Raw genomic sequence first — 21,038 nt, forward strand, 5'->3', positions numbered from 1 at the left:
ACGCGCGCCCGGCCGACCCCCAGAGGTCCTAGCACCTCGGCCTCTTCACCCCAGGGTCCGCCCGCCGTGGGGACGCCCCTCACGCCCCCAAACGAGCACAGCGACACGACCCTCTCCCCATGGCTGCCTGCACCTCCAAGCTGTGGCTCTGGCGTCCCTTGGCAACGCGCAGCCCCGTGATTGCCCTGAGTTGACTCCTGTGCAGGCCTGCGGTGCTTCCTTCCGTCAACCCAGGCAGCCAGTTTCCTCCAACCACTCTCTGAAAGGTGCGGGTCAGGGTTGGAAGATGCCCGGGAAGAAGGGGCCCAGAGCCTCAGGCCTGACTCCTGGGTGGCCAGAGCCTGCTCCCCATTGCACATGCAGGGAGCAAGGATCCCAGGGAAATCTGGGTGCTGAGTCAGACGTGAAGATGGGAAGCTCCCTTGGTGCCCTTGCACAACTCACAGCCTCGGTTTCCCTTTCTTAAGCCCTCTCCCCCCTCCTCCACAGAAGGCATAAGAGGTGTAAAGGGCACACAGGCTTGGATAGGGTTAGGCTTGAAATCTGCTGTCCCCACCTTATCTACTAATTTTCCTTTTCTTCGGACTTTCTGGCCAAGTGCAGACGGGTAAAATAAAGTGATTGTTTATAAAGCGATTGTGGGAGGCAGGTCCTGAGCCTCTGTATTCTCACAGGGTGAAGGGGGTACAGACACATAATAATTGTTAACGAAGCCCCTCCGATGTCTGGGAACCTCTGGGTCCTGGGTCTAGGAGGAAGGCCCCAGGAACCCTGGCGGAGAGGTGTGCGCGTGCACTGGGCTGCCTGTGCACCCGTGCTTTGAGAGGGATGCCTGACAGTCGCGGCAAAATGGCTTCTGCCTCCCGCCTCCCCTCCAGCTCCAGAGCTCCTTGGAGTCTGCCCAGCTCTTCTGTCCTCAGAGCCCCCTTGCACATGGAACGTCCACCTTCCACCATCTGCGTTGAAGCAATGACACCATGGATGGCTTTGCCCCCACCAGCCACACAGGCTGGAGCTGTCCCATAGCTCCTGGTGACCCCTTGGGGAGGCAAGCAGGGGGGCGGGGGGCATAGATTCTGGAGAGCTGAGAATGTTAACAGGTACTCCAGTCTCGGGAGCAATTTGGGGGCCAACAGTTGTTTGGGTTGGTTGGTTCTTTATTTCTCAGAGCTGCTCCTAGAAGAAGGGAAAATGCCCACCCAGGATATCTGCAATGAGGAAATGGGCAGAGGCCGCCAGCTTTCTGATACCAGGAGGCCTCCCGCAGGGTGTGGCACAGCCAGAGGGCCCCCACGAGGCCCAGCTCTGGGCCAGCCCCTGAGTCCCTAGCTCCTCTCCCACTCTAATCACATCTCCTAAAGGCTCTGTCACTAGAAAGAAAGGGTGAAGCCCCAGAAGTGCCTGGGATCAGGACTGCTCCGGAAGGTGCCACACGCCTACCACCAACCCTGCAGGACTCCAGACCGGTGCACTCGACACTCACGGCTGTGACTCAGGGAAAAAAGACCCTGCTTGTGAGCCCTTTCTGCTGATATTTTTCTCCAAATATTTTCCTAACAGATGTTTCTCCCAGACCCTATGTCAGTGGAGAGACCTGTGTCTCATATTCAGTCAGACAGTTCTGCACCGGAGCAGAGAAGAGGGGGCGTGCACAGCCTGCGAGGCCTGCTGGGCAGTGGTGTTGTCCAGGAGACCCCTGGCTAAGCCTGCTTGCAAGCCCATGCAGCCTAAGGAGGAGAAATGCTGAGCAAGTCTAGCTTGTTCCAAGGCCTCCTGTTGGTGCACAGACCCAGAACTCAGCCATGCCCAATTCCAGGAGTGTCCTCCCAGCTCCAGGTCCTCTGCTCTGCAAAGGATGGCCTGACCTCAGATACTGTCACCATGCAGAGGACTGACTGAAGATGTGACTAAAGGCCTTTCAGCTGTGTCCTTGTGGCAAAAAATAGTCAGAGGGACAGGAGGCAAGGAGTGTGGCACCAGGAATTTGGGCTGTAAGGCCAACAGGTGCTCTCTCCTCTTTCCTCTAGGGCCCTAGCATTTTCCCAGCCATGACTTCCACTCTAAGGCTTAGAGCAGTGCTTCTCCAAACCATGCCTGGAGGCCCTGGAGTCCACTCAGGCATTCCTGTGGCTGTGGACAAGGTGGCCTAAAGCTGTTTGCACCAAGACTGAAAGAGCTTCAAAGTTTTAGATTTTATCCCCAAAGCTGATGTGACGTATGCATTCCTCTCCAAAGGTGTGCTGGTGAGGTTTCCAGGCGGTAGGTCCCAGACACTGACTGTGCAGGGCTCTGCAGGAGGAGGGACTGGGGAGCCTTAGAGCGATGGAAAGGGCTGGGGGACCAGGCTTGAGGCTGAACTTCCAGGAACAGCCTCATGAGCTGCTCTGGTGAGGAGACCTCCGCTGCCACCAAGGGTCCCTAGGTGCTCTTTTCGTACCAGGAACTTGATTTTATTGCAGCTGTTCCCACTGCCAGAACATATGCCAGTTCTGTGCCAGGAACTTGACCTTGCAGCCACCACTTCCAACTGTCACCGGAGGTAGAGAAAGCTTCCATTCTCTTTCCTGTTGCCTCACCAGGTCCCAAGATGGAATTGGACACAGGTGCCACTGACTGGCCAAGCCTAGGCCACACACGTCCATGCTCTAGCTGCAAGGGAGGCTGGGAGAGCAGGCTACTATCACTTTCAGTTTCCATAGGGATAGGCAATCTTTGCCCACTCCCATCCCACATCAAGACTCTAAAAGTGGGAGACTTACCACATACAGAAATAGGCAGGCAAAATGAATGGCAAATGTCTTTGACAATAATCCTCCCATATTTATGCAGTGGAGATGTGGGAGTGAAAAATGGGCCTCTCTGTTGCGATGATTCTGATAACCAACCCTTCCCCCACTGAAAACTACTGTTTTAATATTTTTTTAAATGTTTAAAATATGAATGGTTGCATTCATGCTCCTACGTGTATCTCAATCCTGGGCAGCCTCCCTCAGATCCCGGGAGAGCCACATTCCACCAGCCCCTCGTTAATCCAGATGTGTACACAACTAGCACATCATTTGCTGGCCTGGGTCTCTGCACCACAGAGAGCCTCATGCCAGTCCTTGTTATTTCACAGGACTCCAAGGCGGCGGAAACGGAATACAGAAATGGCAGAAAATAGAAGGAAACGGCCTGTATGGTAAATTCTCCCTTTTCATTTTTTTTTTCTTTTTAGTTTCTGGAATTCAACACGTTTTGAAATGACTGGACACACTGGGTCTCATTTGTTTGAAGACTGGCTCTAGTCACCTAACCGCTCAGAAGTGGCTGCTTGTAACTCAGCCAGGCATCTGGGGCCACTGTGACCCTGGAAAGTTTTCCCTGGCATCAGGTCCCCTGATTTCCTGGAGGCTGGATGGGGGCAATGCCATACGTTTTTGTACCCACGTGTTCACTGGTGTCGTTTGGGATGTGAGGTGGGTGTGTTCCCACAGAGGTGGGGCTGCTCATGTCCTGCAGGGCATCCATCTTTGGACCTTTTTTCTGAATAGAGGGGACAGCGTCCTGCCTGGAGGCCTGGGAAATGCCAGTGGCTACCTGCTGGCCCAGGACCCAGACGACCATAAAATCTGAGAGAAGTCAGCTTCCAAAGCCTCCTCTCTCTGGTGCCAGGTGCCTGCCGCCCTGCAAGCCCAGGATCTGGGGATTCTATGCATGGACCAACTCTACTAAGCCCTATTCTGTGCCCGTCAGAGATTCATTAGCCCAGCCTCCAGGAACAAACATCAGTGTAACTTCATTGGGGGGTGTGAGAATTCTAATAAGAGTCATACCACCACTCAGAACTCCAATAGGGGGCTCAGTCAGACCCCAGAACAGATGACTGACTGATCAAATGCCAGTGAGAAGGAACCACCCTCTATGACCCTCCACCAATGGGGAAACAGAACCCCAATTGAACAAGACCAAACAGCTCTGCTTTGCCATCCTTCTGACAGTAACAAAAGGAAAGGATGAGGTTCTAAAAGTAAATTCACTCATTCATTTCCTCAGTAATGGGGGTCTACAGTGCTTACTCTGTGCCAGATGGGGTTCTAATTGTTGGGGATGAAACAGTAGACAATACAGTCAAGAACCCCTGCCCTCACGGGGCTACATTAAAATGATTGTAATCATAACATCACTTATGAGTCTCAATGTCCTGGAGGTGAAGAGCGTGCCTTTGTCCTCTGCCCTGTGCATGGGGATGAATCATTCTCATGACATGCACTTCTAGAGACCACCCACTGAGTCCCAGCTGATGGGCGTGCATGGGTGGGGTGGCTTCCTTAACCTTGCTGTGGGGCCATCCGATGGGAGATGCACCTGCTGCCACAGCTCTACTGAAGCAGATACCGAAGTTAGCAAAACTATGCTGCAGGCTTGTGAGAATTAAGATAAAACTCAGACCTCCAGAGACCTGTTGGCCACAGAAACACATAGCCCTTGCAGGCCTGTGTGCCGGGCCACTGTGCCCTCGGGCAAGTGGGCAATCGGGCCGCAGTGGTTTGTTGCAGCCCTCTCACCTTGCCTGGGTTGTCTGAAATGCATCCTATGTCTTCTCGGGCATGTTATCACATCAGGAGAGCATTGAATTATATTGAATTCATCCTCTTTTTACCATCTTTGGGGTTCCTGATTTGGGGGAATTTTAGTGGGAAATACAACAAAACACAAAGGGACACGGTAACTTTTACAAGACTCTTCTAAAAGGTCTTAGTAGAATGTGTCATCCAAAAAAGAGGATGATTAAAGTAGTTCTTGCAAAAACTAGGGCCGAAGAGGCCTCGAACCCAGACCACTCCTCCAATATATGTAATTTAAAGTAAAATTTTATTTATTTTTTAAATGACACACTTGCATGCATGCAGAAGTTAAAGGTATGGCTTTTTTCTGTTTTCTGATGGTGAGATTCTGGGTACATATCTGCCTTGCTGGTGCGCAAGGCACCCAGCCCTGGTACCAGCAGGCCCTCCCGCCCAGCCCTGGGAACTGGATGGTGTGCTCATCTGAGAAGGAAACAGCTGATGGCTTGTGCTGGTGGAGTGTGCACGAATGTGGCTGAACCTGGGACTGATCCAGAAGGGCACATGTGCCCCCTTTTGCTGCTCTGTGCACTCCTTGGGCTGGGGTGTTGGCAGGGTGAGGGGAGCTTAGAGGGCTCCAAACTTTTCCAAGCAGCTGGTGTGTAGGGCCAAGCCACCCCCACACCCCAGCTTGCCCAGCAACGGGCTTCCCCTGCTGTGATTGGCTGCTTTCCTTGGTCCTGGCTGAAGTCTGCCTAGTAGCACAGGGACTGACGCCCCACAGCTACAGGGAAACCAATTGTGCAGCCCTGACTATAAATACCCCACAACAGCTATGCCAGCTGATCGCCTCCTTGAGGATTCCCTTCCCAGATCCTGTTTCCTCCCTCGGCCAGCCGAAATACAGCCAGCTGTGCCCGTAGGAGGTGGCCTCCCTGTCCCCTAGCCTGAGTCTGGCCTAGAGCTGGCCCTCAGCTGATCAACCTATCATGGCCCGGGGGGCTCAGGGTCCTGGCTGACCTGCTTACCGAAGGCTGGAGGCAGCAGGGTTCTCCAGGGCAAGACCCTGCCAGGTGGATCGAAAGCCCCGCCCAGCTCAGGGCCCCACCACCCACCACGACTGGCTTCTGCTTGGACCCAGGCATGGGAGCTCTGAGCAGCAGATCTGGTTGGGTGCACGAGGGACGCATCTGAATGGAACTTGGTCAGGCCAGTGCCCCAGAGTCAGGCTTGTTTCCAGACCCAGAAGCTGGTCCCAGTGGTCACTTCCAGTGGCAGGCCCGACAGCCTCTCTGCAGACCAGTGGAGGCCAGGGGAGAAGATGGCTGGCCAAGGTGGTAGCAGTGGGTCTCATCAGGTATCATCATCGTCACCTCCCCGGCTGCCACAACCCTGGCCTTCCCAGCTCCTTCCCCCACCTCTCTGAAGCAGAAATTCAAGGGCAACCTCAGTAAGACCAGGCCACCCCAGCATCTGTAGAGGGAGAGATGTAGGAAAGGTGGTGCTTCCCCAAGAAGCCTGTGGGTTCCTCCTCATGGCCTATGGCAGGAACGGGGCATCTCCGGCCTGACCCCACTAAACCCTGAGGACAGCTCCGTGTTCCGGGGACATAAGCATTACTAGCGCATGTAGAGCGCTTTCACATAGTGGGCGCCTTGCAAATGTTTGTGCAGCTGAACCAAACTGCAAATCACCCCAACTCCTGGACTGGAGTAAGAGGCAGGCTACCCCATTCTTCTCAGAGGGAGGCAGGAGGTGGAGCTAGGAGCCCGGAGGCTTGGGGTCAGGCCCTAGGTCTGATGCTCCCTAGCTGCAGAGACTGGCAAAAGTTAACCAGTCCGAGCTGCAGGTCCCTCAGCTGTAAAATCAGGACAGGAACCTCTCAGCCTGCTCTACTAAACCGTGGGAATGTCAGGCATCCCCATGCGCTTTGAAGACTGTGCCCAGCGACACCAAAGTCCGAAGTCATGGTTACTTAACCCATGGAGGCATCCCCAGTTTCTTTTGAAGACTCTGTATTGGGTGGTGAGCACACAATACAACATATAGATGATATATTATAGAATTGTGCACCGAGACCTATAGAATTTTATTAACCAATGTCACCCCAATAAATTCAATAAAAGGTTTTTTTTAAAGGAAAAGAATCGCATTAGTATCCTCAAAAAAAGGCCAAAGAACTACATTCCCATAATAGTATGAAAATTTGGATATATATTTTTTGAAAACTATGAGGAACACTAAAAACCATGACTCCAATAGTCAAATGAAGCTAGTAGTAAAAGTACAAAAAAAAAAAAAGAATCTGTGTTGGCACCTGCTGGGAGGTGTGAAGGTGTGTGCGCAGGGCTTCCAGTCGTGTGCCTCTGCGTTCAGGTGTGTGACTGCTGATTCCCGCGTATGCACGCCGTGGGGCTGTGCAGGCGGGTGTGCCTGTGTTCACGCCAGGCCTGGGATGACCTGGGCCCCCACCAGCCTGCCTTTCTTGCAGACACGCAGCTCCCCGCTCTGCCCGGGGAAAATTCCACTGTGGTCCCAGTGGTCACGGCAGGTTCCTCTGTCTTCCTTAAATAGGAAACCTGGCAGAGAAGCAGCATCCTCAGCAGACCCAGGTCATCACTTCCTACGACAACCAAGGTAAGGAATTCGCCACGTCATGACCCCTTCTCCAGCTCCTGTGTGCCAGAGACGGCGGGTGTGGAGCTCAAACTGGGGAGCAGGTCCTCTCTGTCCCATGGATGTTGGAGCCCCCTTTCCCTCTTCTTACATCCCATGGGAAGCAGTGAGAGGCTGCATGGTATCATGGGATCGAGAAATAGACCTTGGGCCACAGAACCCACTGGTATCATCATCATCACCCTCATTGCCATCGCCATAGCTGTCATTTACTGAGTGCTAACCTTGTGCCAGGCACCCTGCCAAGCCATTTACATGATTGTTCTCATATAAATTAAGCTCCACAACAATCCTTTTTGATTGGTACTCCTACTATCCTCATTTTACAGGTGAGTAAACTGAGGCTTGGAAAGGTTGACATCTGTCCAAGATCAAATGGCCAGCAAGACTCAGAGCTGGGCAATTGACCTCCCGCCAACCACCACCAAGTCCTGAGCTGTTAACCTTCAAAGCTCTGCTTTCACCACAGCCCCCCCCCCCCCAACCCCAACACCCGTCTCCCCTGCTGGCTCATGTGAAGCAGGAGGGCTCCACCGCTGAGGCTGGAGGTGAGGCCGGGTTAGGGCCGCCACCCCTGCCTCAGCTTTCTGCTCTGCATTAAAGACTCAAGGCCTGGGTCTGAGAGTTCCGATAGGCCCAGCCCTAAGAGTTCATCACCAGTGCTCTCAGCACCGTTGTCCTAACCAGTAAGGAGATTATCTAATGACATCGAGGGGGCAGTGGTGGCTCCCTGGAGGATAAGGGCCTCGGGGGACTGTCCCCTGAAACTTGTGCAGGAAGAACCTGGCCATGCGGGTTTCAGTACCCCTTTAGGCCAGAATTCCTGAGAATGCGACTCCAGGACAGGACCCAGGGCCTCTTGGTGGGCCCACCACGAACTGCCACCTGCCCTGAGCACCGCAAGGACAAGCCTGGGCCTTACCGCTTCTCTGGACTGGCAGCACACAGCAGGCCACAGAACAAGAATTAGCAATACCTCACTAAAACGAGAATGGATTAACGACCATTTGTCTTGCTTAGTTCTGGCCAAACCCCTTGATGGGGTCCTGGTGTTATCCCTGCTTGCACAGGAGAAAGTTGAGGCTAGAGATGCTGCCATCCCAGAGCCTGGCTCTAAGGTCAGACCTCTGCACTGCACTGCCTCCCTGAGCCACAGGCAAGACAGGGGTGGGCTGGTCACCAGAGCTGTACCTGGCACCCTGGTTCATGTGTGCCACTTGCATGCCACCTCCCAGCATTCAAGGCTTCCAGGGGGACAGGAAGAAGGGCAGCCTGTCTTCCTATAAGGGTTGGAGCCCTGTGTAGACTGGTATGGATGGGCCGGGCAGGGTCCTGTGAGAGCCTGGGTCACAGAGAGAGGAGGGCTCCCTGTCTTTAGGGGCATAGCCAGAGTTCACACTGATACTGACCCATTCATTCCACAAAAAGCAGTTCCTGATGCAGGCACTGGGGACCCATCAGAAACAGACAGAGCCTCCTGTCCCCTTGAAGCTGACACCCTAGTGAGAGAGACAGATGACCTAATGAAGGGACTCAGCTAAGGCTGGTGGAGAAGATAAAGCAGGAAGGAGGATAGGGGGTAGGTGTAAGTGCACATGGGTGCGTATTAGCCTCCTATGGCTGCTGTAACTTATTATCACAAAGTCAGTGACTTAATACACATTCACTCTCTTAACTCGTTCCAGAGACCCCAAGTTTCAAATCCATCTCAAGAGCTAAAGTCCAAGTGTCGTCAGGCAGGTCATGGGGAGAACCTGTTCCTCCCCTCTTCAGCTTCTGGAGGCTGATGACACCCCTGGACTTGTAGCTGCATCGCTCTAACCGCTGCTTCCATTGTCACATTGCCTTTTCTCCGTATCAGTAGTTAAATCCCCCTCGGCCTCTGTTTTAGGAGAATCCTGTGATTACACTGGGCCCACCCGCATACTCCTGGATAATCTTCCTAACCCGAGATCCTTTGCTTAATCACATCTGCACAGTCCCCTTTGGTGTATAAGGTGACATTCAGAGGTTCCTGGAATTGGGACATGGATATCCTTAAGGGTTATTATGAAGCCTACCACAGGGGACAATTTAAAATAGAATCGTTGAAAAAAGACCTCCCTGAGAAGGTGACATTCAAGGAAGGGAGGAGGTGAGGGAGCAAGCCATGCAGGTATCTGGGGAAGAGCTTCCAGCAGAGGGAGCCCTGGTGTGAGGGCCTGGTGTGTTCAGGAAGTGGAGAGCAGGTCACTGTGTCTGAGGGGCGTGGGTCAGGTGGACACAGGGCAGACCCTGCAGGACTGCGAGGCTACCCGCAGTATGCTGGCTTCTAATCTGAGTGCCATTGGAAGCCACTCAGTGTTAAACAGGAGAGCCACCAAAGAGCAGAGAATAAACAGAAGTGGGCGAGGGTGGATGCCAGAAGACCCTGTAGATGGCAGCATGATGATCCAGGCAAGAGAGGCTTCCCCGGGGGTGGATTGGGGTGTAAGAGAAAGAGAGGAGTCAAGGTTTGGGAGCTGAGGATGGAGATGGAGGAGCTGCAGGAGGCGCCTTTTAGGGGAAGAACCTGAAGAATTCAGACTGGGCCTTGCTGAGGTTGGTGCCGACGCCAAGCAACCACATGCCTGCTGTTTTGGATCATAGTGACCAAGGACATCAGTATTCCATGTGCCACTCTCCTACTCATCCAATGAGCCTTGAGCCTCGTGAGCTCTGTTCTGGGAACCACATAAGCCCCCGTGCAGCTTCCTCGGCAGCTCTTTCTATGACAGTAACAGCAGGGCCCCAGGGGGACACTTGGTGTGGGCCAGTCAGTGACCTAAGCCCCTTTTAGGGGGGTCACCTCATTTAACCCCACAACCACCTTCTGTGTAGGTTATCACTCCCATTTTACAGATGGAAAAACTGAGACCAGAGAGATTTTAGTAACTTGCCTGAAGTTACACAGCTGGCACATGCCAGGCCTGGAAGTTAAACCCATGTCTGGGAGCTTCCAAAGCCAGTGGGCATAACTGCTCCACCACACGCCCCCTTCCATACAGGGCAGGGACCAATCTGGTGGGATGATTGGGTGCGGCACCCCCTCCACTTTCCCACCAGACAAGAAGTTCAAAATTTCAGTCCGAACTGTTCCTCAGAGTGGTCCAGCTTTCGCCCTCCTCCTCACCTTGTCATTCAGCGGAAGACTTGACACAATGGGTGACAAAAGATCATGGAAGGGGCTTCAGAAGATTCGTCTGTAACAGGTGTGAGGTTGAATGAGAAGAGCGTGCTTAATTCCCCCCCTAACTTCAGGCCTCGACAGTGACTCTGGGAGTCAGTTTTCTGTTGAGGCGTTAGTCCTCCAGGTCCTCCGCCCTTATCCCCTTGCAGGCCCCCTGCCTTCTTTGATCATGCACGCACTGGCGTCACACCGCCCTGTTCCCAGATCTGGGACTGCCCTAGGGCGCTCCGCTCTGCAGAAGGAATCGTCAATGGCCCTGTGTTTTCAAGAGCCCAGTGGAAGCCGGGTCAGTTAGGGCCACAGAGAGGCCCTTCGTCACACACGCCGGCCGGGGCCCCGGTGACCTCACCCTGAGCTCTGGCATGCTCGGTTGTCATCTCATAACTAGAGCTGCTGAGTGGGGCTTTCATAGCGTGTCCAGCAGTACCCGGTGAGCATTCCACAGAGCCGGGCTCTCCCCATCACCATCCAGCAGGCTGCTCTCGGTGCCACAGCTCACCACGCCCTGCGCTAACGCTGACTGCTGCACTCCGGGGCAGAAACCACAGCAGGTCTCTTGACCACCTACCTCGCTAGAGTCTGTTTTAGGGGTATTTTTCAAACGCTTTAGCTGAGGTGTGCTGATGCTCCGCTACTGCAGGAAAATATTCCAAGGCAAAGAATTCAGGTTGTAAACATGGCAGCCAGTTACGGAAAGAGTTAATGAAGACCTTCAGTCAATAAAGGCAGCTATCTGAGATGTGTCCCTCATTCCCCACACATACCCGTGTGTACATGCAGCCTCTGCTAACTGATCAATGCTTCAGGCAGCCACTTCCAATCAGAGTTAATGAACAACACGAAATCTGTTTGCCATCTCTGCATTAGTAATTCTGAGCAAATTAGGCCTTTAGACAAGCCCTGATTCAAACCTGCCGAGACCTGGAGGGAAGCTGTCGTGTGGGAGGACTCTCCTGGCTGGGTGAGTGGCAGGCCGGAGCAGCGTGCTGGGGACATGCTGGGCTTGCCAGCCGCACCTCCGCTCCTGAGACGGGGAGGGAAAGGGAAGCGGAGCCAGTGGCAGCTGGAGAAGCCCGTGGGAGCCACTTCTTAGGCTCGCGGAAAACAATCATTTAGACACTTTCACTAGGACAGCCAGAGCTGCAGCTTCAGACATGCTAGTTGGGTGACAGCTGGTAGAAGTGGGGAGGGATGTCATGAAAGCGCCAGCCAGGTGACCTAAAGTCCCTTTGGGTTTGGTTGTGACCGTTAAGATTAGTGTCACGGTATCTGACTATACTTAGGGTTTAGAGCTCACCTTAAATTTTGTTCTAAATGATGTCCCACTCCTTATCATTGGAGGTTGGTCAAATTAATTTTTTCCCCTTAAATTAAGAATGTTGTTTGATACAGGAATGCTATAGTCTGCAAACTCTTACCAACTCCTACCTTTAGGAAGCATGGGGCTGTGCCGTGAATGCTGCTCACCTAGAGGCCATAAACCCAGGCCCAGGCTCAGTTCCTGGAGCAGAGAGCCTCCGGAAGTGCCCTTACAGACCGGAAACGGGAGCTGGGATCGCTCCCACACAGAAGAGGCAGGCGGGGAGCTGTGCTGTTTGACTCAGAGGGTGCTGGTCAGCAGCACCACTTTGGGGAAGAGCCAGGAAGTGGAACTCGGGAGAATGTTGGACATTGGCCCCTGGCCAAGAAGGGAGAGAGAAGAGGAAGTGCAGGAAGGAGAGATGAGAAATGGTGGGTGTGTTCTGCCTGTGACTCCCTCAGACCCACTCTTTTCAGCTCAGCTCGCTCATTCTTTGACAGAGAGATGTGGCTGAACTGGGAGAGGTGGGAAGTACCTGGACATGAGGAGAAGTTTGGGGAAGAGGCTGGTTGTTGAGCCCTAAACCATCAACCACGTTGTTCCGTTTTGCAGTTTCTCTAAGCTTTTGGAGATGGTTCTAGCCCAGCATTTCCAAATTGTTTTGACAAAGTAGTACTGAGTCGGGAGAGTTCTCTGCTGTGGGGCTCCTCAGAGCACCCTGCACTGGGACCCGCAAAAGGGGGAAGAGTGGTCATGTTCCTCAACCTTTGTTTTCACAAGGCATCGGGCAGTCAGATGCAGTTTGGCACCCCCTTTGGAGAAACACCTGGGAGTGTTTTGGGTGGGCGAGTGAGGAGGCAAAGGAGAACAGGCCCAGGCCTCACCCAGCACGGGAGGACATGAAGGGAGTCTTTGCTGCTGATGGCAATGCTACCGGTTCGGTTCCTAAGGCCAAATCTGAAGCATGCTTTTAACGCTGAAACGCTTAAAGTTGTCATTGTAAAGCCATAGCTGATTGTCTTTGGAAGTGAATGGTCTAGAAACTACACTCAAAATGAATGTTAACCCCTTCAAAGTAATGCCTCAGGAAGTCACGTTGTAGCTCTTGAAGTTGTTTGAGAATTACTCTCTTTGGCATGCTGAGCAAGTTTTTGAGCTGCACAGGAAAGTCAGTATTGTTATTCTGTGAAAAATTATTGTAACACATTTAGCAGGCAACGGGTTAATAAAAAGAGCTCTGACAAAATTGGTAAGGAAAAAATAATATATCAGTTGGAAATGGGGCGGTCCACAAAATAAGAATTTAAAATGGCAAATAAATATATGAAAAATACTATACTAAAAATTAAAGAAATACACAAAAACACTAGATGTCATTATTCATTAATAAAAAGTTCACCCTGGCTGGTTTGGCTCAGTGGATAGAGCGTCAGCAATGTCATTATTCATTAATAAAAAGTTCACCCTGGCCGAAACCGGTTTGGCTCAGTGGATAGAGCATCGGCCTGCGGACTGAAAGGTCCCGGGGTCGATTCCAGTCAAGGGCATGTACCTGGGTTGCGGGCACAACCCCAGTGGGAGATGTGCAGGAGGCAGCTAATAGATGTTTCTCTCTCATCGATGTTTCTGACTCTCTATCTCTCTCCCTTCCTCTCTGTAAAAAATCAATAAAATATATTTAAAAAAAAAAAAAAAGTTCCCCCTGGCCGGTTTTGCTCAGTGGATAGAGCGTCAGCCTGTGTACCAAAGGGTCCCTAGTCAAGGGCACGTAGCTCGGTTGCAGGCTTGATCCCCAGCACCAGTCATGGTACAGGATACATGTGGAGGCAAGCAGTTGATGTGCCTCTCTCACATCAATGTTTCTCTCTCTGTCTCTCCCTCTCCCTTCCATGCTCTCTAAAAATTAATGGAAAAAATATATTTGGATGAGGATTAACAAAATAATTGTTATTATTATTTTGTACAAATAGTAAAAATCAAATGTCAGTGAGGGTAGTCGTAATTTATTTTTGCATTACAAAGCACTCCAAAACTCAGGGGCTTAAAACAATAAGCATTTACCAGCTCACAAGTCTACAGTGTGGCTGGGCGTTCTTGTCTGAGTCACACCCAGCTGAGCACAGGTCCTGGCTGGCTTGTTCATGTGTTGTGGTCAGCTGGAGGGTTGGCTGGAAACCTACTGGTCTAGGGTGACCTCACCTGGGATGGCTGTGCTCTGCTCCATGTGGTCTCTCATCCTCTAGCCTGGGATGCGAGGAGGCTAGCCTGGGCTCATTCACATGGCAGTTGTGACTGGGATCCTAAGAATGAAAGCAGGAGCTGCAAAGTCTCTTGAGGCTGAGGCTCAGAGCTTATACATCATCACTTCTGCCACATGTTAATTGGCCAAGCCAAGTCATTCGGCCAAACCAAAACACCTCTCCACGGGAGGAAGTACAAAGTACTGTGGCCAACGTTGCAATCAGACAGCAAGAACGAGCAAAACGGGCATTCTCTTGCACTGTAGGGTGATCGTAAACTGATAAATTCATTCATGGGTAAAGCTTGCCAATATCTAACAAAAGCCTTAAAAAATCCTCACAGCTTTTGATCCAGGTTAAAGAATTTATTCAAAGAACTGATTTGAAAAGTATGTAAAGAGGTATGTGTCAGAATGTTCATCACATCACTGTTTATATTAGCAAAACATTTGGGAAAAGTTAATTATCCCATGAAAAGGGATTGGTTATATGGATTATAAACCATCTATTGAATAGAGTACTATGCAGCCATGTAAAATGATGACATATGACTGTATTCACTGAATTATAAAGACTTAAGTAAGAAAGCAGATTACAAAAAGTATGTTTCCAATAATCCTACTTTGGATTTTCAGTTTCTATTTTGTATCTTTCTCGATCACCCAGGTTTATGTTTTGTTTTAATTCTGCTTGGGCTTTTTCTATCAGGTTGGGGTTTTTTAATTTTTATTTTATTTTAAATTATGAGTTTTAACATATGCATAGATTTATGTAACCATCAGCACAGCCAGACTACAGAGCAGTTCTGTTACCCCCAAAATTATCTTGTAAGACTCTTTGTAATCACATCTTCCCATCACTCCTAAGGGTTTCTTGGCATTATTGAAGAGTTGTTGTTTTTTTTAATCCTCACCTGAGGATATTTTTCCATTGATTTTTTTTTTTTTAGAGAGAGTGGAAGAGAGAGGGAAAGACAGAGAGAAATATCGATGTGAGAGAAATACATTGCATGTGCCCCAACCAGGACCTGGTACACACCCTTGACCTTAATTGAACCCGGGACCCTTTGGTCCGCAGGTCGACGCTCTATCCCAGGAGTGGGCAAACTTTTTGACTCTAGGGCCACAGTGGGTTCTATTTCCAGTTTGGAGTGATTATGAATAGCTTCTGTAAACACTTGTACATAGGATTTTGTGTGAGCATAAATTTTCATATCTCTGGGATAAAAGCCCAGGAGTGCAGTAGTTGGGTCATATGTTAAGTATATGCCTTGTTTTATAGGAAATGGCCAGACTATTTTCCAGAGAAGCTGCACCACTTTACATACCACCAGGAATGTACGAGATTCAGTCTCTCCACAACCTTGTCAGCATAGAGTATTATCACTATATTTTTATTATTGCTCTTCAAATAAGTGTGATATTTTATTATAGTTTTCATTTGCATTCGAATGGCTAATCATGTTGAATATCTTTTTGTGTGCTTACTTGCCATTTCTATTTTGGCAAAATATCTGTTCTTTTACCCATTTTCTAGTTGGATTGTTCTGTGCACTTTTGTAAAAAATCAATGTGCCATATTCGTGTGGCTCCATTTCTTAATTATTTATTATTCTCTGTTGATTGATGTATCTATCTCTTTGACACTATCACACTGTTGTGATTACTGTTGCTTTATAGTATATCTTAAAATAAGATAGTTGGAGTCCTCTGATTTTTTTTTTCCAAAACTGGTTTGGCTATTCTAGTTGCTGTATCTTTTCATTTAAATTTTAGGATCATCTGTAGTGATACCATCCATTTCATTCCTGATATTGGTGTCTTGGCTTCTGATTTGTGTCTTTTTTTTTTTGTCAATCTGATTAAAATGTTTATTAATTTTACTGATCTTTTCAAAGAACCAGCTTTTAGTTTCATTGATTATTCTCTGATTAATTTCTTCAAATATTTTTTTCTGCAACACACTTTCCTCCTTTCCTTCTTGTATCTCAATGACATGAATGTTTGGCCTTTAGATATTGTTCCACAGGTCCCTGGGGCTCTGTTCACTTTTTCTCTCTGTTATTCATGTTGTATAATTTCTATTACTCTTTATCTCCAAGTTCATTAAATCTTATTTCTGTCATCTCTGTTATTGAGCATATCCAGAGAATTTTTTAAACTATATTTTTCAGTTCTCAAATTTTCATTTGTTTCTTCTTTATAACTTTTAATTTTTTTTCTTATACTTTGTATTTTTACATTTATTTCAAGAATGTTTGCCCTCACCTTTTAGAGCATGGCTGTTTTAAAGTATTTTGCTGATAATTCCAAATTTTGTGTCATTGTAGGGTTAGCATATGTGGATTATCTTCTCCTTTTCAAGTTGAGATTCTCCTAGGTCTTCCTATGCTGGGTAGTAATTTTGGATTTTAGCCTTTGCAATGTTATACGGTTCTGCCTGCCCTGTACATGCACCACCCAGTGGCCTGTCTGAGCATTTAGTCTACCCCATAATTTAGATTTTATTTATTTATTACTTTTAATAATTTATCCTTATTGTTGAAAGTATTATAGATATCCCCTTTTTTCCCACCAATGACTCCCTCCACCTTACTCTTATGCGTGGCCCCACTCCCTAGGCCTTCCATGGGCTATGCATGTAAGTTCTTTGGCTAATCTCTTCCCACTCCCCTCTCCCCTTCCCTCTGAGATTCATCGGTTTGTTCCATGCTTCCATGTCTCTGTATCTATTTTGTTGGTCAGTTTATAGTTTATAGTTTAGTTCTCAAAGACTGTGATAGGATTTTAGGATGCGATCCCAGGACACACAACTCAGAGGTAACTACAAGAGTTCATCCATAACTTTATGGGTTTGTTTTCCTGACTCCCTCCTCTTCACAACCTGCTTTATAGTCTTCTGGCCAAAAAGCTGGAGCTTTTGTTTTCCACTCTGCCAGGCACTTCTCACAACTGTATCTGCTTTTGGTGCCAATCAGTGAGAACAGAGAGTGAAAAATAAGAAGAATTTGCCCCACATGCTTGGGAATTTTAGCTTCTCTGGTGCCCTCTCTCAAAGACTTTATGTGTCTACCTGGCCACCAAAATCACTCTGCACTGCTACCAATAGAACTTCCTGGGGGCTGAGTGAGGAAATTACAGAAAGGGGGGCGGGGGGAACAACACAGTATTTCACCCACTCTCTTACTCTTAGAGATTCTCTCTCTCACTCCACAGGCCGGAAGAGAAGGCTCCTCTTGGAGCACTTTTTCCCTGCACCGGCTGTGCACTTCTGGGTTTGGGGCTGCTGTGGAGTCCAACCTAAGTAATACCACAGGGGAGAGGGAATGGTAACCGCACTGCCAATTTGGTGATGCTTTAAATACTAATCTTCTTCCCCAGTATTCCACCTATCATTTACTTCTGAGTCCTCAAATTGTTGCCCCCTCCATTCTTTCCAAGGTTTATAGCTGCATCCGGTGGGAGACACCAGGTGGGAGGAGCTCACTCCGTCTTACCTGGATCTGGAAACTGTCGCCTTGTGTTTTGTCTTTGTTCTTTTTTTAAAATATATTTTATTGATTTTTTACAGAGAGGAAGGGAGAGGGATAGAGAGTTAGAAACATCGATGGGAGAGAAGCATCGATCAACTGCCTCCTGCACACTCCCTACTGGGGATGTGCCCGCAACCAAGGTACATGCCCTTGACTGGAATCGAACCCGGGACTCTTCAGTCCCCAGGCCAACGTTCTATCCAGTGAGCCAAACCGGCTAGGGCTGTCTTTGTTCTTTTTAAACAAGAATCACTTGTCTGTTCAAAAGAAAGCTCTAAACCCAATTGCGTTTTGCTGTTCAAACGTCTGTCGTGAAACACTGCATCCTTTCCTAGTGGCATCGGGATGGGACTGTCACCCCCTGTTCCTTTACAGGGACGCAGCTGACTGTGGAGGTCCACCCTCGAGACGCCATGCCCGAGCTGCTTAAGAAGTTTTCCTTGGATAAACGTACGTACGTACAGGGCTGCTTGTGTGTGGAGGTCTGGCAGGGAGGATTGAGGGCAACTGAATGGACAGAGCCCAGCCTGGGCATCTTCTGGGGTAAGGAGAGGAGTAACCTTGACGTACACACTGGTAAGAGGCAAAGGTATGACAGCCTCATGCAGGGTGCTGTTTCTGCTCCATTCCCAGAAATCACTATTCTTGAGTGTTTGCAGTTTGGTGTGGGTAATCAGGCATTTAGCTAAAGATGAATTGCATCACAAGAGTCTTATTGTTTTTAGATACCATTTATTGACTGTCTGAAAGGCACCATGTAAGTTTTTTTACATTCGTTAACTTTGGCATATACCAGTATTATACCCACTTTTTAGATCAGTAAAGTGAGGCCCAGAAAGGTGAAATAACTGCTAAGTGACCAGCTGGGAAGAGGGTCAGAACCCAGGTCCACCTGAGGCCTATGCTCTTCCCCACCATACGTGGCCAGCCTCAGTGCAGTGCACACAGGCCCAGACCCAGGCCCATGATGTCTCCTCCACTCCCTTCTTAGACTTCCCCCTGTATCTGTCCATCTTGTGGCTAAACAAGGGCCTAGGGAAATGCCAGCCAAAGAACAGAGGCTACAGAGCAGCCAAGACTTAGGTTCTCTCCGAGTCCACTCAGCGGGCCAAGGCGGACCCTCCAAGTCTGCCTGGTCCTACAGTCCTCGCAGTCAGGATCTTGGGAGGACAGTCAAATGGAGAGAGAACAGACCCTGGGAATCCACTGGCTGGGTTCAGACCTCAGCCCTGTGACCTTGGGCAACTGGCTTGACCTCTCCAATTTCCTCATCTGTAAAAGAAGGAAAGCAATTCGGCGTCCCTCATAAGATTCTCGTGAAGTTGAATGAGAGGTACCAGGTACAGTGCCAATACAAAGCACAAGCCAGGCGTACTAAGGACACAATAAAGGCAAGCTTCTATTTTGAACCCCCATTATTCTACCAGAGAAGGTAGATGGGAAAAAAATGTAGGTGCAAGAAAAGGCCCACTGTTACTAGAATGGCCTTCATAACTCTGCAACCTTCTGTTGTTATATTTACAGCCTACAGTGGGCTTCGGGGGCATGAGACAGCTGCTTCGGCACCCCACCCCCAGCTCCTCCAGGTCCCACCAGGAACCTCATCTTCCTGACCTGCTTTCAGATCAGCAGGAAGAGTTCCTCTCCTGTTGCCCATGGAGTCTAAGAACTGTTGGCAACCGTCCTGCCTTAACAGTCCTGGATTTATAGGATGTGGTTGCCCTGGAACCTTCCCAGGGAATAATTTAATAATTGCTCTCTGGGTTTCAGTTCCATACAAACTACTTTTCTCTCGCCCCACTTTCATGTCTGTCCATGGTCAGTTCTTGTCCAGGGTTATCTGGCACAAATTCGCCGGTGCTCCCGGCATCCCCAGCTGTGCTGCTGGGAGGCAGGAGCGTGTGGGGGAGGGCAGGAGCAGCAAGCCCCAGGCGGGCCACTAAATAATCCAAAATGTTGCTGTCGGAGGAAATGCTCGCAGACGGCAGGTGTCTTTCTTGTCACCCTTCCCTGGTTCCCAGGCCTCCTTCTGCCCCACCAGGATGTCTAGGGCAATTCCAGCAGCACTTTGGTGGGAGGTGGGGATGGGAGCAAGAAGGCTCTGAGAAGGAGAGTGGAGGGAGGGGTCAGAAGCAAGGACCACACAGAGAATCGTCTGTGCTTGCATTTCTGTTTCTTCTGAAGTGTCTCTACTCCTGCTCTTTGGGATATTGTAGGTTTGCAAGGTGATAAAAATGGAAACACAAGACCCCGGCAGCCTGGAGGGAAGGATGCCCATGGTAAGTTGCAGGACCGTCTGCTGGGCTGTTCTATGAGACGGAATTGGTTTAGCCTCATAGGGGAGTCTCCATTCGATTGAAAATGGCTCCCTGGGTCCCTGTGCTGAGAGTCAGGGGCCACCTCTGGGCTCAGGGAGGGAGGAGGAGTGTGAATGATTAGCAATGTCTGCCATGGACACAGGGGGCGAAGTAAAAAACTCACACACCAGATGTGAGCCCTAAGCTAAAGCACAAACCCCACCAATAACAAGGCAGCCCATTATGGAAAACATATTAAAACAAGAATCCAGAATTGTGTTAACTTTGAATAGAATGCCAATTACCTGTAAGGGCGGAGACATGCAAATAAGCAGAGCGGGGCAGAGGAGGAAACCCTGCGTGGGGTGATAGACGGCCTGGGTTCGAATCCTGCTTTTGTTTCCCCCTCACCTTTCCTGGGCCTCAGTTTCCCCCTCAGTAAACCAGATGGCATCTAAGGTTCGGTACAGGGTGGCACTTCTTCCCATTGTTTGGCTTTAAAATTAAAATAATTTTGTTAATGCCACTGGCATTTTAAATGTATTTGTGCAAACTCATATTTGGATTTCTATAATCTGCTCAGAAGGTAAACTTAATGAGGCATAAATCATTCTGGGTAATTTTAATGTTCAGATATTGTAAAACAGAACCAAGAAAGGGTAGGGTTTTCAGTCCCGTTTTAGAAACGCCACCTTTCTTCTAAATGGGGGCAGGGAGGCCTCATTTGCAGAGCTGTACTGAGCAGAAATTGTTCGATGTGCAAGTCCCTTTCTTATCCACTTAGGTCACCCTATCGGCCCTTGTCAGAGAATGGCAGGAGCCAGATTCCATGGAGGGAGAGGGCACTGAGAAATGGGGGTGCTCATGAGGGCCTGCCGCCATGTCCCCGGGCCCTTCTGAGGGGCTGGCTGGGCCAGGGCTGTACTCAGACCACGCAGGGTAGGGACTGATGGTGCCCTAAGTGACGGCAGACGAGAAGTCCCAGCTCCGGCACCAGAGCGGTCACCATGATGGTGCTGGGCTTCCTGGGAGCGCTAATGTGAGGTTGTGCAGGACAGCAGGATCTGGGGTGTGGGGTCCGGGAAATGCCTTAGTCCTCATAGAAGAAGCAGAAGAAGAAAGAAAATGAAAAGTTTCTGAGTGAGGCCACAGCTTTACGGTAGGGACCTTGGAGCGGTGGGGAGATGCAGAAGGATCCATGCGGCCTGCTCCTGGCAGCTAAACTTGACCAGCTGCCT

General features: G+C 49.7%; 1 protein-coding gene across 1 annotated transcript in view; it reads left to right on the forward strand.

Annotated features, from left to right (window-relative positions):
* KY (kyphoscoliosis peptidase) overlaps positions 1-21,038 on the forward strand; it is a 61,223-nt gene that overhangs the window by 16,971 nt on the left and 23,214 nt on the right. The window contains exons 4-8 of the mRNA XM_014537596.1: positions 141-266; positions 3,119-3,181; positions 7,122-7,184; positions 17,879-17,953; positions 19,720-19,782. Coding sequence (XP_014393082.1) covers positions 141-266; positions 3,119-3,181; positions 7,122-7,184; positions 17,879-17,953; positions 19,720-19,782 — 390 coding nt within the window. The remainder of the gene's footprint in view (positions 1-140; positions 267-3,118; positions 3,182-7,121; positions 7,185-17,878; positions 17,954-19,719; positions 19,783-21,038) is intronic.

The sequence above is a fragment of the Myotis brandtii genome, unplaced genomic scaffold (genome assembly GCF_000412655.1).
Source record: "Myotis brandtii unplaced genomic scaffold, ASM41265v1 scaffold18, whole genome shotgun sequence".
NCBI lineage: Eukaryota > Metazoa > Chordata > Mammalia > Chiroptera > Vespertilionidae > Myotis > Myotis brandtii.